Source organism: Gadus macrocephalus, chromosome 16 (assembly GCF_031168955.1).
Source record: "Gadus macrocephalus chromosome 16, ASM3116895v1".
Taxonomy (NCBI): Eukaryota; Metazoa; Chordata; class Actinopteri; order Gadiformes; family Gadidae; genus Gadus; species Gadus macrocephalus.
Genome location: NC_082397.1, coordinates 13797605 through 13812703, shown reverse-complemented (window position 1 = coordinate 13812703; position 15099 = coordinate 13797605). Strand labels below are relative to the sequence as shown.

At 45.8% G+C, this 15099-nt stretch overlaps 1 protein-coding gene, 1 long non-coding RNA gene and 1 other non-coding gene across 3 annotated transcripts in view; 2 read left to right on the top strand and 1 right to left on the bottom strand.

The window, feature by feature from the left end:
- The window catches only part of LOC132474667 (rho guanine nucleotide exchange factor 17-like), a 57604-nt gene that overhangs the window by 36303 nt on the left and 6202 nt on the right, over positions 1–15099 (top strand). Inside the window, exons 3-18 of the mRNA XM_060075491.1 lie at positions 1413–1595; positions 3804–3920; positions 4452–4544; positions 5236–5412; positions 5627–5677; positions 5917–6026; positions 6678–6763; positions 6939–7057; positions 8101–8308; positions 8769–8842; positions 9171–9254; positions 9446–9549; positions 9972–10093; positions 10706–10825; positions 14424–14691; positions 14939–15025. Coding sequence (XP_059931474.1) covers positions 1413–1595; positions 3804–3920; positions 4452–4544; positions 5236–5412; positions 5627–5677; positions 5917–6026; positions 6678–6763; positions 6939–7057; positions 8101–8308; positions 8769–8842; positions 9171–9254; positions 9446–9549; positions 9972–10093; positions 10706–10825; positions 14424–14691; positions 14939–15025 — 2003 coding nt within the window. The remainder of the gene's footprint in view (positions 1–1412; positions 1596–3803; positions 3921–4451; positions 4545–5235; positions 5413–5626; positions 5678–5916; positions 6027–6677; positions 6764–6938; positions 7058–8100; positions 8309–8768; positions 8843–9170; positions 9255–9445; positions 9550–9971; positions 10094–10705; positions 10826–14423; positions 14692–14938; positions 15026–15099) is intronic.
- On the bottom strand, positions 1415–2453 carry LOC132474671 (uncharacterized). Its single transcript, XR_009529698.1, has 2 exons — positions 2033–2453; positions 1415–1523 (listed from the first exon to the last, which is right to left on the bottom strand). It is a non-coding gene; the product is annotated as an uncharacterized LOC132474671 (long non-coding RNA).
- trnam-cau (transfer RNA methionine (anticodon CAU)) lies at positions 2552–2624 on the top strand. Its single transcript has one exon. It is a non-coding gene; the product is annotated as a tRNA-Met (tRNA).

The following is a 15099-nucleotide window of genomic DNA, read 5'->3' as shown; positions in this document are numbered from 1 at the left end:
GGCTGAACAAGCTGGGGAGGAAGGCTTAGCTGGAGCTGAACCTGACTGAACCAAAGGTGGTTTGTGATGGGGAGGATAGATAGGAAGCTGGACACCACTGGAGAACCCCTCCCATCTCTTCTAGTGAAGTTGAGTAGTCCATTCGGCCACAGACTCATCCTTCCTGGGCACACCACGAAGGGCCTTGGCTAGTCCTCTTTGCTAGTAGCCATCTGGCGCCACAACCAAGGCTTGACCGCCGCATGGGAACTTTAAGACCTGCCCCGTCTGTTGCGTACGTTGGACCCTTCACTTCTGCATCTCGCATTGGACTATTCATATTCATTCATTCAAATATGCATTGATGTTGACAAATGTACAATGATTGCATACATATTTCAATTTGACAGACCGAACAGTTGTTCAAGCATTCATATCTAGGGCCAGCTGCTCAATGTTTTACTATCTTCCCTCTGGGGATTAATGAAGGTTTATCTTCAAATAAAGAATGTAACCTATTTCACACATGTGTATAACATGTATGTGACTCCATTCGGCCTCACCTTAAGGTTTCCAACTCCTTTCTTTTTTATGTTATGCTTCAAGATTTATTGCTTTAGTTCTCTTAGGTTAAGGTAAACACTATATGCCTTCATGTTCTCCTTGTTTCTTGTGTGTGTGTGTGTGTGTGTGTGTGTGTGTGTGTATACAATTGGATATGTGTGACTGTAAATGTGTGTCTGTATGTCAGACCGAGCAGAGCGTCTTAATATCCGTATGTTTCTCTATTTGCCTTCTGGATAATAACATATGGGGCTAGGTTCCCATGGTTACATTCGGGAAATAAGCGAGTAACCTCGGTGACTGCGGATTCCAGGTGGATGCTGTCACATTTTCTTCAACTTTTGCTCAACAGCAGAGCTGCAGGAACAATAAGCCCTCAGTCTTATAGTTGAACAGTTTCACACATCGTTGAATACATCTACAATCTCTACTTACGAATGCTTATTTTTGTTGATGAATAAAGTCAAATATTTTGTGACCCATGAACGGCTACCGTGCATTGAGTAAAATAATACTCTTGAAACGTGATGTGCAAAATATATGTTAGTGTTATTCACCATCTCACACAAAGCAGTCTGTATAAAGCCAACATCTGTACAAACTTAACATTTTACATACTAAATTCCACCCGATTCCAAAGAAAATACTTAAGTAGAATCGGTGGGTGTATTTATATACACACACATAAGAAAAATATTTTAGAAAACGTATTCAAGTAGGTTTATTGGGTGTCTACAACATCGCTGGATTGATGCTCCTCCTTGTCACCCAGTGAACGCGAACAAACACAATGGTGAATGGTGCTACTACTTGTGTTAAATATAGCTGCATCTCTCTGTATCCAATATGTCTGGTCCTTCTTCCCTCAGGGCTACATGCGGCCCCTGAAGCAGCCGGACAGCAGCTGCATCGTGGACCCCCTGCTGGTGGACGAGATGTTCTACCAGATCCCAGAGATCCTGGAGCACCATGAGACCTTCCTGGAACAGGTCACCAGCTGCGTCAGCCAATGGCATGACAGGCAGACCGTCGGCCACCTCCTCATCCAATCGGTAAGTAGGGATGGGGATGAGTGACACGGGTCCCATTGGTCCCTCCTACTTTCTTATGATTGTTCTAACGATATACATTTTTATGATATATTATAGATGGTATGTTATGTTCGCTTACTTTTCCATATCTTTACTCTGGCCAACTGCTGTTTAACTATTACTACTGTAGGATTTTTGTCCTACCATATGTGTGTTTTTGTGTGTCCATGTTGACACACACACACACACACACACACACACACACACACACACACACACACACACACACACACACACACACACACACACACACACACACACACACACACATACAATGAACTGGCTTGTTGGTTATGTGATCAGATCCATCCATAGAGGGCAAACCATAAAGATGAGAATGCTAAGTTTAAGAATGCACCCATAAGAGAGAATACATATCGACATCATAATGAACCTACCATGGGTTCTCTCCAATGACAAAATGCAGTCGGAAAGAAGCTGTTCTCTATTTTCAGTGGAATGTTGCCCGGGTGTGTGACTTGTAGTTAACATTTGCTAACAGAATGTAGCCAGCAGTAATCCCTTGACTTCCCTGAACCGCGGTCAGGAAGTTTCATAATCGTTGTCTGTATGCGTGTTTGAATGTGTGTTTGTTTTTAGATTCATTCCAAAGATGTTCTCTTTCATGATCATCAAATTATTCACAATGTATCGTCGTTAAAGGACTTCTCAGCTATTATCATCGAATCATTCAGCCTTCCAAGATAATGTTGTACAATTGAAAACTAAGTATTGTCCTAAATGTGCAGACGGCAGTTTAGAGTAAAAGAAAGGCACAGCATGACCCTGCATTCAGCTGAAGCGGCTGCAGTCTAGTCTGTTTCAGTAGGAACAGCAGCGAGATAAGCCCCGTTTCTCCCCTCCCCCGGTACTTCCTGCTGCCTCTTAAAGTAACAGAGCATTCTTTTGCTTTCAGAGCCTCGTTGGCGCAGTAGGCAGCGCGTCAGTCTCATAATCTGAAGGTCGTGAGTTCGAGCCTCACACGGGGCAGATGTTTTTACTTCATTTTTCGTAATCGTTTTTTACCTCTAGTCAACAAATAATAAAATACAGTTCATACATGTTATTTCTTATCGAAATATTTAGTGTTCTTTGTTGTTTTAATAGGAAGGTATTTGACAGCTGATGAAGATGAGAAGATTCTTGAGAGGTTGCGTAATTTGAGCTCTGGAACTGACTTTTTTAAGCGCTTTGTGATGTTAATCCTCGTCTTTTTATGCTCCGTGTGGCAATTCATTACCTCCCCTCCTCCGAGCACAGATTCCCTCTCTCTTTCTCTTGTCGTCGCGAAGAAAGCCTGGAGGAGGAAAAGGAGACAGCGTAGCAGACGGGGATGATGGACGGTTGGAGGGAAGGGTTGAAATGGGAGCAAAGGGAAAACAAGGCTCTGTTGTTTCCTGAGGCGCGTTTATCTGGGCTCTGAGCATTTGTGCTAAACTGACCTATAGCACGTTTAACTTCTCGATTTATAGTTTTCCTCTGGCTCTGTGTTGGTACCATCTGAGGTGTGTGTGGATGTGTGTGTTTATAACATTCTTTTTGACATTTTCAACAAATACATTTGAGGCATGCTTTCCCCAGAGAGTGTAGGTATAATGTAAGTACTCTTACAATACATCCTCCAAGTTCCTCAGTGTGACATTCTGAACTCAACACCTGTATCCAAGGGATGTCTTAATATCAGCTTCATGCTGCTATTACTGTGGGCATCGCAGACTGACTGACTTTACGTCCGCATTATTGTCCTGTTTTGACCTGATTTGGTCGTGGTGGCGGAGACTCAATGGGTCACCTAGGCTAATGAGTTATTGGTATGTTGACCTCCCGGGCTGAAGGCATGCACACCATCATCAGGCATTAGCTACTCAGGAATACCATTCAGCTAATGATTGACACACACAGATTATAGAGGTGAACAGGGATCTATCCCCTTTTCGTTCACAATTCGCGAAAATGCGTAGGATTTTGTTTTTCTGGGATCCAGAGATGCATATCCACAGCTACGTCAGAGATTTAAAAAAATAATCGCGGCCAATACTTTTGTCATAAATTTGACTTTATATGCGACTGATCTTAAAGCTATTTCCTGTTTCGCGCCCCAGTCCTATATTTATCCTTTCTCCATCCCACAAACTATTTATTTTTGTTCTCTTCTTTGCCCTTTCGCAGTTCTCAAAAGAAACCCTAGCTAATATTTATTCGGCGTACATCGACAACTTCCTCAATGCCAAAGACGCGGTGAGGATTGCGAAGGAGGCCAAGCCAGCGTTCCTGAAGTTCCTAGAGGTGGGTGTTGTCCATCCAAACAAGTGTTCCCCATTCTCCTCTAATGCTTTAACAGTCATTAAACACAACGTTCCTCTAGATTTAGTATGTGCGCCTTTTAGGAATTCAAACAGAACTGAACTAGATTTATGTCAAAGTGATTGAAAGTGAATTTCACTTTGACCAGAACTGTATGAACTGGTCACCTGTGTTGGAATCTCTATAAACTGATACCTGCATATGAATGCAGAATCTGGAGGGTTTTGGTAATGAAAGCACAGGTTTATGTTTGAAGTCCAAGCAGTATTAACCAATCATGTTTGAGCGGAGTTTGGTTGGAAATTGTATAGTATAGAGTAAAGTTGAATACTATTATGTGTACATTTGCTCAAATTTTTTTCGATGTCCAGATGTGGACTTTTTTGCTTAAGCTGCTGTACCTCCTTCTGGCAAAGAAAGTGAAGAACATAGTCCTTGTATTATTCTAATATACCTTATTTCCTCTGTTCATCTTCCATCCATGCTTCTGTCTGTCTGTCCCCCCCCTCACAGCAAAGCATGCGTGAGAACAGGGAGAAGCAGGCTCTTGGAGACCTGATGATCAAGCCTGTCCAGAGGATTCCCCGCTATGAACTGCTGGTGAAGGTAAGCTGCTGCTGCTGATGATGATGCTGATGCTGCTGCTGCTGCTGCTGCTGCTGCTGCTGCTGCTGCTGCTGCTGCTGCTGCTGCTGGGCTGGTCATCATGATAACCGGAGGGGGGGAAGGCTGAGGCGGTGTGTGCTAATGGAGAATAACTTGCCTATAAATCTGTGTTATCACTCTGAGGAGGATATAACCGTTGGAGAAGCTTACTCTGATGAAATAAATGTTGCCAATGTTGCCCAGTCACAATAAGCCTCAAGCTGCCTATTTGGGAGATTGCAGCAGACACCAGTGTATTTTGTTGTTAGACAAACGTTATGTAATATGTTTGTTTGTGTATGCCTGTAATCTTGGATGTGCGACAATGACCACATGGACATATATATCACGTGTTCACTTCGTAGTGCATGCAGTGCACTGCCTTCAGCATGGAACACACACACACCACACCAAACACACACACACACACACACACACACACACACACACACACACACACACACACACACACACACACACACACACACACACACACACACACACACACACACACACACACACACACTCAGCAGTATTCTGATAAATTATCTCCATTTTGTTTGTGTACGTGCGTGTGTGTGTGCATTTCTTCTTGTGTGTGTGTGTGTGTGTGTGTGTGTGTGTGTGTGTGTGCGCACGCGCGCGCCTCCAGGACCTGCTGAAGCACACCCCGGAGGAGCACCCGGACCACCCGTACCTGCTGGACGCCCAGCGGGGCATCAAGCGGCTGGCGGAGAAGATCAACAAGGGGCGGCGGTCGGCAGAGGAGGCAGAGCGGGAGACCCGGGTCATGCAGGAGATCGAGGCTCACATAGAGGGGGTGGAGCATGTGAGACACGCTGGATACCACTTGATATGGGGCCTCCACCTGCACTTGTTCCTGTAGCTTTACAAAGGCTCGAGTAGTTTACCATGGCCGCCACCATGGTTGTGCTTAATCAATTTGTTCTTCAAGAGAAGGGTCTGTTGAAGGTGCTTGCATTGTGGAGAGAGATTTAACAAAAGTGTGTGTGTGTGTGTGTGTGTGTGTGTGTGTGTGTCAGATTATGAATCCCCAGCGGAAGTTTCTGAGACAAGAGATGGTCATGGAGGGGGTAAGAACGCTTTCTATTTGTATTTGGTGATTCATGAAACACTTTGAATGATTTCAATGCACAAAGGTGGCTCTACGAGATCACACCATGGATCACAAAGCTTGTTAAGTTAATCGCTAATACCTGCAAGGCTGAACGGCGTGCTGGTTAATTGTATCCCTGTGATACTAAGGGAGATCAGCGTCAGACTCTCCATCGCTCTCACCCTGAGCCTCTTCTCTCCCCCCCCCCCCCTGTAGAAGACCGTGGGCGGCAGGAAGGACCGCTCGCTCTTCCTCTTCACCGATCTGCTCATCTGCACCACTCTCAAGAGGAAGTCCGGCTCCCTGAGACGCAGTTCCATGAGCCTGTACGACTCACTCACACACAATCACGCACACATATAAGGGTCGCACACACATGCCCAGGCACTCACTCACTCACACACAATCACGCACACACATAAGGGTCGCACACACATGCCCAGGCACTCACTCACTCACTCACACACAATCACACGCACACACACACAGGGGTCGACACACACACAAGGGTATCACACGCACACACCCAAACACACACGCATACACACACGCGCTCACACACGTACGCATACATAATCACACATAAGTGCATGCATACTTTTGTAATGCAAGTAAACTAGCTTTGTTGTGTACAGGGAATGGGTTAACCTTGCAATACTTAGTGCTTTGCACTTGGTTCTATGAACATCCTTACTGTACTGACAGCAATATATTGTTTCTCCTTCTTCTGACAAATGTACTTTGGATAAAAGCGTCTGCTAAAGGCGCTAAATGTAAAGGTAAACACATGAACATATACACAGATGTCTACTATACTTTCTACTATCAGTTTTGTTACACTCTAAACTGACCTACTCTGCCCCCTACTGTTGAGCATCGGACACGCAGATGTTGCCAGGCTGCCAAAGTTTACATTATTTTTGTCCCTTGTTGTTCCTGTTTTCATTTGTTCATTTGTTTTATCACCACCTATTCAGGTATTCTGCTGCTAGCTTGATCGATACCTCCAGTAAATACAAGTTCCTTTGGAAACTCTCTCTGGAGGACATAGAGATGGTGAAAAGTAGGTTATTGCTTCGAATTTTACTACTGGTATTTTTCAGTCAATAGTCCTTTCATGTGATGCATGGTAAAATAACCCTTCCCCATCTTGGGAGGCCTATTATATGTTGTCCATAATGTATAGTATTAGGCATCAACTATGCTGCAGTCTACTGACTACGCTTGTTGCACGTTAGACTCCTCCCAGGCAACAAACAAGGAGAATATCCAGAAGATGATTGGTCGATTGGACGAGGATCTGAATACATTGGGTCAGATTAGCAAACTCTCTGAGACCCTCAGCTTCCCACACCAGGTAATGTACCGCACGCACACACACGACAGCACACACATGCACGCAGACTGCCATCAACCAACCAATTGCACACTGCCCATCGTCAAACACATGTGTTGTCATCATAATGATGTACATATGTGCATTAAGGGTAAAGCAGCCTCATCAACATGAAGTCATCATAAATTGCACCTGTGTGTACAGTCAAAGTTAAAAGCACCGTTACAGTGCTTGGCCTGTGGCTATCTTGCCATTTAGGGCTTTTATGGGCAGGGGGGTAAAGAAGCTCAGAGCAGTTTTGCCTAGGGTACTGTTGAGCCTTGGGTTCATCTGCCTGAGGGAAGAAGCTGGTACTCGGGGGGGGGGGGGGGGGGGGAAAGGACATAAGCGGGGTCGGACAAATGCTTTTGGGCCAGTCATGTGGGAAACACTTAGTGGTTGACGGGGGAGACCCTCAGCCTACAGATGAATGGTAGCCGTTGTTGGACCCTAATGCAAAGCTTTTCTAGCGGAGAAGTCCATGGCAGACCTTTTCTACCTGAACATTCCATGTCAGTTTGTTGTCAATATGTAGGCCCAGGTTTCTGTAAGGGTCAACCTGTGGTCATGTACCGACCCAGGTTGATGGGGAACCACTGGTGAGTGGTCTCCATGGATCTGGGGTTGAACCCCATCCCGACTGTTCTTTTAATGTTAAGGGCGAAGTGGTTGTCACACCACTGCACAAAGTTCAGTTGTTCCCTGGCAAAACAATTTTTACGTAGTCTTTTTCTAATATCTTCCTTACTGTGTCATTTCATCCGCACATAACTTTGTCCACAATACATTAGATACATTATTGGCATTTTATTTCATACCTATTTTTCAGTTTTGATGTTTAAATGTCATGCTCCTCTTATTCCTGTCTCTTCATCTCCACTATTTTAATCCTCAAATGCTTTATTTCTCCATCCACACTGTTGATTAACTAAGACCTGGCTGCGATCCTACATTTCTAAGCTACCACACATTTTTCTAAAACCATCTCCTTTATTCATTTCTTTCCCATAATGTCTCCCCCGCAGTCGCTGGACGAGGTGATCAAGGACCTGATGGCCTCGGTGCACCGGGAGCTCTCGGACAAGCAGTCGCTGGCCTTCAGCATGACCTTCCTGCCCACCAAGCTAGAGTTCGCCACCGCCTCGGCCGAGAGCAGCTTCCTCTTCGAGTTCAGCTCCCCCGATGCCCGCTCCAACTTTGAGCAGGCCTTCGAGGACGCCAAGAAGAAGCTAGGTGAGAGGCCTTAGGTCAAAGACCGAGTCGGGTGAGGGTAGGTAACTGTTCTACTGAGAGGACACTGCCCGTTTGACACTGACGTGTGGTTTCGCTAATTAGGTAAAAGGGGCAGGGGACAGTGTGGTGGTTAGGGGTGTTTTAATTTCAGCCGAAAGGTAATGAGTTTGATCCCCTAATGTCCAAAGTCTACACGTGTAAGCATCATTATGACAAAATGCCTCCCTCCTTCCCTTAACCTGCTCCTTAATGAAATGTATCTGATTTCTCACAAAACAATGACTAAATACAAATACCTACATTTGACCAGAAGATGTCGCTATATCCACACAAACTGGTAGTGGTAGTGGCTCAGTATTTGCTTACTTGTCATTTTGGTTATTGCGAGTTTGATTTGTTACACTTTAGACGAGCAGTCATTTTTTTTACTTTTTTGTGTTTTTTTGTTATTCGTGTCCAGCCATGAACAAAGACCAGTGGGACCCAGAGTTTCTGAAAGCCATTCCAATTATGAAGACTCGCAGTGGAATGCAGGTGAGGGGAGATCTCTGGTGTGTGTGTGTGTGTGTGTGTGTGTGTGTGTGTGTGTGTGTGTGTGTGTGTGTGTGTGTGTGTGTGTGTGTGTGTGTGTGTGTGTGTGTGTGTGTGTGTGTGTGTGTGTGTGTGTGTGTGTGTGTGAATATATATGTACCTGTCTGTCAGCAGTTATCCTTAAAACAACAGCTCATCAGCTCATCTATATTGATTTTGTCGACTTCACGGCTATCTTTGAAAGCCTGTTGTTCAGTTTTGGCGGCAAGTGTTTACATTTGCAAGGGAGTCAGCTCACTGAGTTGTTATTGTTGTTTTTCTGTCTCCGTAGTTTTCATGCGCCTCTCCCAGCCACAGTTGCCCAGACAGTGGTTGTGAGGTGTGGGTGTGTAACAGTGACGGATACGTGGGACAGGTCGGTGCATAGATACGTACACAAATCTATTCACAGTTCAACATATGAAAACAACTGACCAACCATTTATTTTGAATTGCTGTGCCTGTGTAAACAAGTTATTGACATTAGACGTTAAACAAATATTCGTGGAACCATGATCTTTGCCTCGACATGAAGAGTGTAAGAAGAGTTGAATATGGCTTCTCCAGGTGTGTCTACTGAACATCAAGGATGAGCCCACCGTGGAGGCCTGCATCGCTGTCTGTTCTGCCAGGATCATCTGTATTGCTGCTGTACCGGGCCTGAAGGGCAGGTCAGCACGCACCTACACCCACACACACCCACACACACACACACACACACACACATACATGCACACACACACACACACACACACACACACACACACACACACACACACATACATACATACACACACACACACACACACACACACACACACACACACACACACACACACACACACACACACACACACACACACACACACACACACACACACACACACACACACACACACACTTACATGCACATGAACACACACACGCACCCAGCGTGGATATTCAACATCTTACAAGTTTATTCATAATAACTTATTTTTGTATGCGTCTTTACTTTTAATAATAATAATATTTGATTCATATCTACTGCCCACAATTTTACTAATCTTCATTTTACTTCAACCATCAGTAACTCCTCTTCTTTACCCCGTAGGGATCGAGGAGTGGAGCCCGCTCATGCCCCGCCCCCTGCATCTTCTTGCCCCGCCCATCCCCAACCCCAGCTGCACATATCCATCTCTCATTCGTCGCTGGAGCTCAGCAATCAGCCTGCAGGTGTGTTCTCTTCTGTGTGCACAATGTGCTTGTTAAGGTGAGGGCCTTTCTTTTGTCTGCGCCACAAACGTCCGCTGGGTTCTACAACAGCTCAGGTGTTCTATATTTGATCAAAATGTATTCAAACTTTATAATTGTAGCTATTTGTTTAACTCTGACAATTGATTTGTTTCCAACAATTTTACACTTTTTTAATGGTTTTCCTGTTTACATTGTATTGTCCAATTAGACTTTAAATTGTTGAACTCTATTCAAATCTTTTCCCTTAATAGCTGTTCAACCTTTCTGTACCTTGCTTAATTGAAACGTATTTTCAACCACACTTTTCCCTACAGCATTCACTGCATTTTCTGTAGGAAATGCATTTCCTAGTCTTACAATTTTCACTATTACGGTTTAAAATAAATAAGCAGCTTATTTTCAATCAACTGATCGATCAATTAATCAACTACTTCTTGTTGTTTTGTGATAGTTTATTTTGGTTAATATATGAAAGAGATCCACATAAGTAGGTAAACTTGAAGATGTTCCATTAGACTTCAAGAAGGAATTGATCACTGGCAAAACTCCCAAAGTAGTTTTCTGAATAATTTCTAAATTCCCTGTTCATAGGCGCGGGGGCGGAGATAGTGCCCTTTGACAGTGATGACACAGATGATGAAGACTCTCCTAGTCCCTCCTCCACATTACAGAGCCAAGCCAGCCGCTCCACCATCTCATCTAGCTATGGCAGTGAGTACAATCACCCAACACAGCAGTGTGCACATCCCTACATTCACCCGTAAGTCGATGGCTGGAGATTCAGATTGCAGATCAGAAGTGTGGAGGAAATTCTTTGAAATGTGTCGACAACGCAATATTGACAAGCCGACTAAACTTAAAGATCCCATGGCATGCTACTTTATGAATGCTTTTATATAGCTGTTAGTAGGCCCCTAATACAGTACTTGAAGATGTTCAAGAAATTCAACCTTGTTGCAGAATTACAGCGACTATGAGCCAGTCCCACATGAGCTTTCCACAAACGTGCCATTTTTTAGAGGCGGGTCAAGGTGGAGGGTGGGGATGTGGCCCTGAGGAGCTTGCAGCAATGGTACCACACATGTTTACAGTGGATTTATTGCAATGGCGAGGCGCACACAGCTTTTGGCCGTGTTCTGTGAATATTCTAGAACACTCCGGGTGCTTCGGCAAGAGTCCTGGAGCTCTATATCTAAATAATATCCTATTATACGTACATGGATTTCTATATCATATAATATATATATCATCACGGCCAAAAGCTGTGTGCACCTCAAGACGATATTATGAATCTCAAACGACTGCGTCGGGTTCTCCGACGTCTCTGGTTCTTCCACTTCCACATCAATCTGAAGTAGACTGAACCGCGTCATGGAGGAGAAAGGGATTGTTGCCCGCGATTGAGTACCGCGATTTTCTCCCGCCGGAGCCCCGCTGCCCGCTGCCCGCTGCCGAGGCACGCTCCAATTCATTGTCTCATTTGAGGGTCAAATTCCAAATCGGCGCTTCCGAGCTTTTTTTTTTCAAAAGGCAGAGCAGGGTACCTAGTGCTCGTTTTACACCTAACGCCATTTCTAGCTACTGGGACCATAGGCAGGCTAGTGGAACTCATCAATGTTCGAAAACCTCATAGAGTGACATTTTCATGCCATGGGACCTTTAGGACTTATTTATAATTAAGGGTACGAATAGTATAAGATAAATATAGTCTCTGCAGAGAGGCCACACAACACGATAAGCATACAAAGGTTGAAGCGCTGTAGTTTTCTCTTAAGAATGGGCACACTCCAAGTTCTAGTTGAAGTTCTTTAAGTCAAATGCACAACAAGGTTCCAGTCATTGCTGGCAAGTGTTTTAAGCTTTATAAAATAAAAGTGACTAAAAATATCGAGAGTGATAATATCACTTTGTAAATTGTTATATATATATATATATATATATATATATATATATATATATATATATGTAAAGTAAACATACATAGTACCGTTTAAGTTATTTTGAGTGTGTTTGTTGGGCCGTGGTGGGGTGATCACAGTCCAGAGTTCAGAAGTCTTGTGGTTTTGGGGACGAAGCTGTCCTTGACCCCGGTGGTTCCTGTGCGGATGCTCATGTGCCGTCTGCCAGACGGTATAGTAACTCAGTGAAAGGTTTATGGCTCGGGTGGCTGCGGTCCCCGAGTATAGACTGGGCTCTTCCCAGACATCTCTGAGTGGAGAGGTCCTGCACGGCTGGCAGCCCAGTCCTTGGGATGTGCTGGGCAGTTTCCACCACCCTCTGCAGATCCTTGCGGTCGAGGTCAGTGCTGGTTGCCATACCAGGCGTTGATGCAGCTAGTTAGGTCAGCAACACCTGATGAGTTCCTGTCCACCTGTGTGTTTCCAGCTTTACCTCCTTAGCTCTCACTCCACCATCCAGTCACCGGGTTTCAGGCTATGGAGTGTTCCTGTAGCAGGTTTTGGTAGTGCCTCTTGCACCCCTCGGTGTATGAGAGTTGAGGACAACGTTATACAATATCTGAGCATTCGGTCATAACACAGGTTTGTTGATGGGGGGGGGGGGGGGGGGGGGGGGTGGTCCTTTTACGGCAATCCCCCTTTTTGACACATGGTCATGCCCATGCGTCAACTTTGCATCGTTGGGTTAAAGCCAGCGGGGGAGGCCCCACACGTACACCATCTATTTTTGATACACTCTGCCTTCTTCCATTGCGACCTCTCCTTGTCAGAGGCGCGTTGTTGGAGGTCTACCAGTGGCGCTGTGGGAATATCTGGGTCAGGGACAGATACATGTACATACAATGCATGTGCTTTTGCCACTATGTCTGCGCAGGCATGGCCGCTAGACACAAGTTCCTCACTGCGAGTGTGAGCTCCACATTTGCAAATTGCTAATTTAGCTGGGAGTAGCATCGCCTCTAGCAACTCAGCAGCCACGGTGGTGGGTGCCTCAGTTTGCATGTGGATGTTAGGAAGTCCCTATCCAGGGTGCCAAAATCATGTACTACGCCGAATGCATAGCGATGTTTGTGTAAATGTTGGCTGATTATCCTTCAGCCTGTTTACAGGCCTCTGTCAAGGGTATTGGCTCAGCAGCCTGAGCTGAGAGATTAGATGGCAATGAGCCAGAGGCTAGTGTCTCATGGGGATTCACTACAGAAAACCCAACCTTGTTACGACCGGTTTCCTTGCTGCGAGAGGCGGAGCCGTCCACGAACTGTTTCACTTCCAGGTTGGATCAGTTCAGATCCTCTGTTACAGCAGCGAGACAATCAGGGTGTTCTTCACCATATCTTTCTGTGGGAAGTTGTAGTGCAGCCATGGTGCAGCAGAGAGGTGAAAGGTTTTCAGATCTAATAGTGATAGGGACACAGCGTGAGGAACGAGCAGGGTGAGATCTGTATAACGTACAAAGTCCCAGGAGCTGTGCACTGCCTTCTCTGCAGCTGCCATTGTGCTCAAGCACATAGGCAAGCCTGTTGCCACTGGATCAAATCTGGTGGAGAAATACGCCACTGGTCGTTGTTGGCCCCCGTGCTCCTGGAGCAGTACTGATGTCATGTAGCCGTCACGTTTGTCAATAGTCTGAATAAGAGGTTGGGCCGGCCTGGTAGACCAAGATTCGGGGCCTGCTGTAAGGCCACAGAACGCTTCCTTTACCTTTGGAGTCCAAACCAACTTGGAACTAGGGGTCTCCCCTGAGCCGTGAGCCATTGCACTCAGGGGTCCTTCAAATGCTGAGTAATTAGGGATCAACATTCTGCAGTAAGATGACGCGACAGGGCTTCTTTTCTTTTGGGCAACCTCGGCACCAATGTCCTTACTTGCCACAGTTGAAGCACTCGTCTGGTTCTACTTCGCCACCATCAGTTCTTGAAGCCCCCCACGGAACTGCTTTCTCTACCTCGGCCTTGTCTGTCTCGTCCTCCTCCCCCACGGTTGCCTCTGCCATGGAATAAGGAGAGCATTGCCTCTTGAATGTCAGTCACTGTCCATGTTGTGTGCACCAGCATGAGGCTGCGATCTTGTCCAGCGGCCTCTTAGTATGGTCAAAGGGTGAAAAAAGTTCCATCAATTTATTTCTCTTTCAATCTGTCTCTATGTCCCATTTCTATACTTTAGCTCCTGAAAGCAGTTGCTTTTTTTTTCTTGTGTGAATTTGTATGCAGTTATATGATTCTTCTCTCTCATTGTTGAATCCGGTTTCTGTTTTCGCTTTGGACAGAGTAATGTAATATCTGTGCACATTTGCATGTACTCACAGACAGCAGTGGGTTAATACCCTCTCCCTCCCTCTCCTCTGTGAACAGACGAGGAGGGCCAGGGCCTCAAAGACATGGCCACAGAGACCACCAGCAGTGAGGAGGAGCAGGAGTTCCCGGCCCCCAACCCCTACGGGGCCGCGGGCGTTTCGGGGGGCGTGGGAGCGGGCCGCGTCCACCCGGAGAGCCCCATGGACGGGCGCGCCATGCGAAGGTCGTCCCGGGGCTCCTTCACCAGGGCCAGCCTGGAGGACCTGCTGAGCATCGACCCGGAGGCCTACCAGAGCTCAGTGTGGCTGGGCACCGAGGACGGCTGGTATGGGGGCACCCACACACACCATGCACGCATGTTACATCTACACACACACGAACACCATGCACGCATGTTACATCTACACACACACACCATGCACGCATGTTACATCTATACACACACACACACACCATGCACGCATGTTACATCTACACACACACACACACACACACAAACACAATGTTTGCATGTTACATCCACAAGTAATAAACAATGTATTTCTCTCTTTGTTCTCCTGTCTGCTGGGTAGCATCCATGTGTACCAGTCCTCTGATAACATACGCAACCGGAAGAACAGCATGAAGATCCAGCACTCTGCCTCCATCCTCTGCATACTGTGAGTCTCCTGGTCTGAGTCCACCAAGACATGTTGGGTTGCAGACAGGCAGTTTTAATTGTGTATTAATCTCT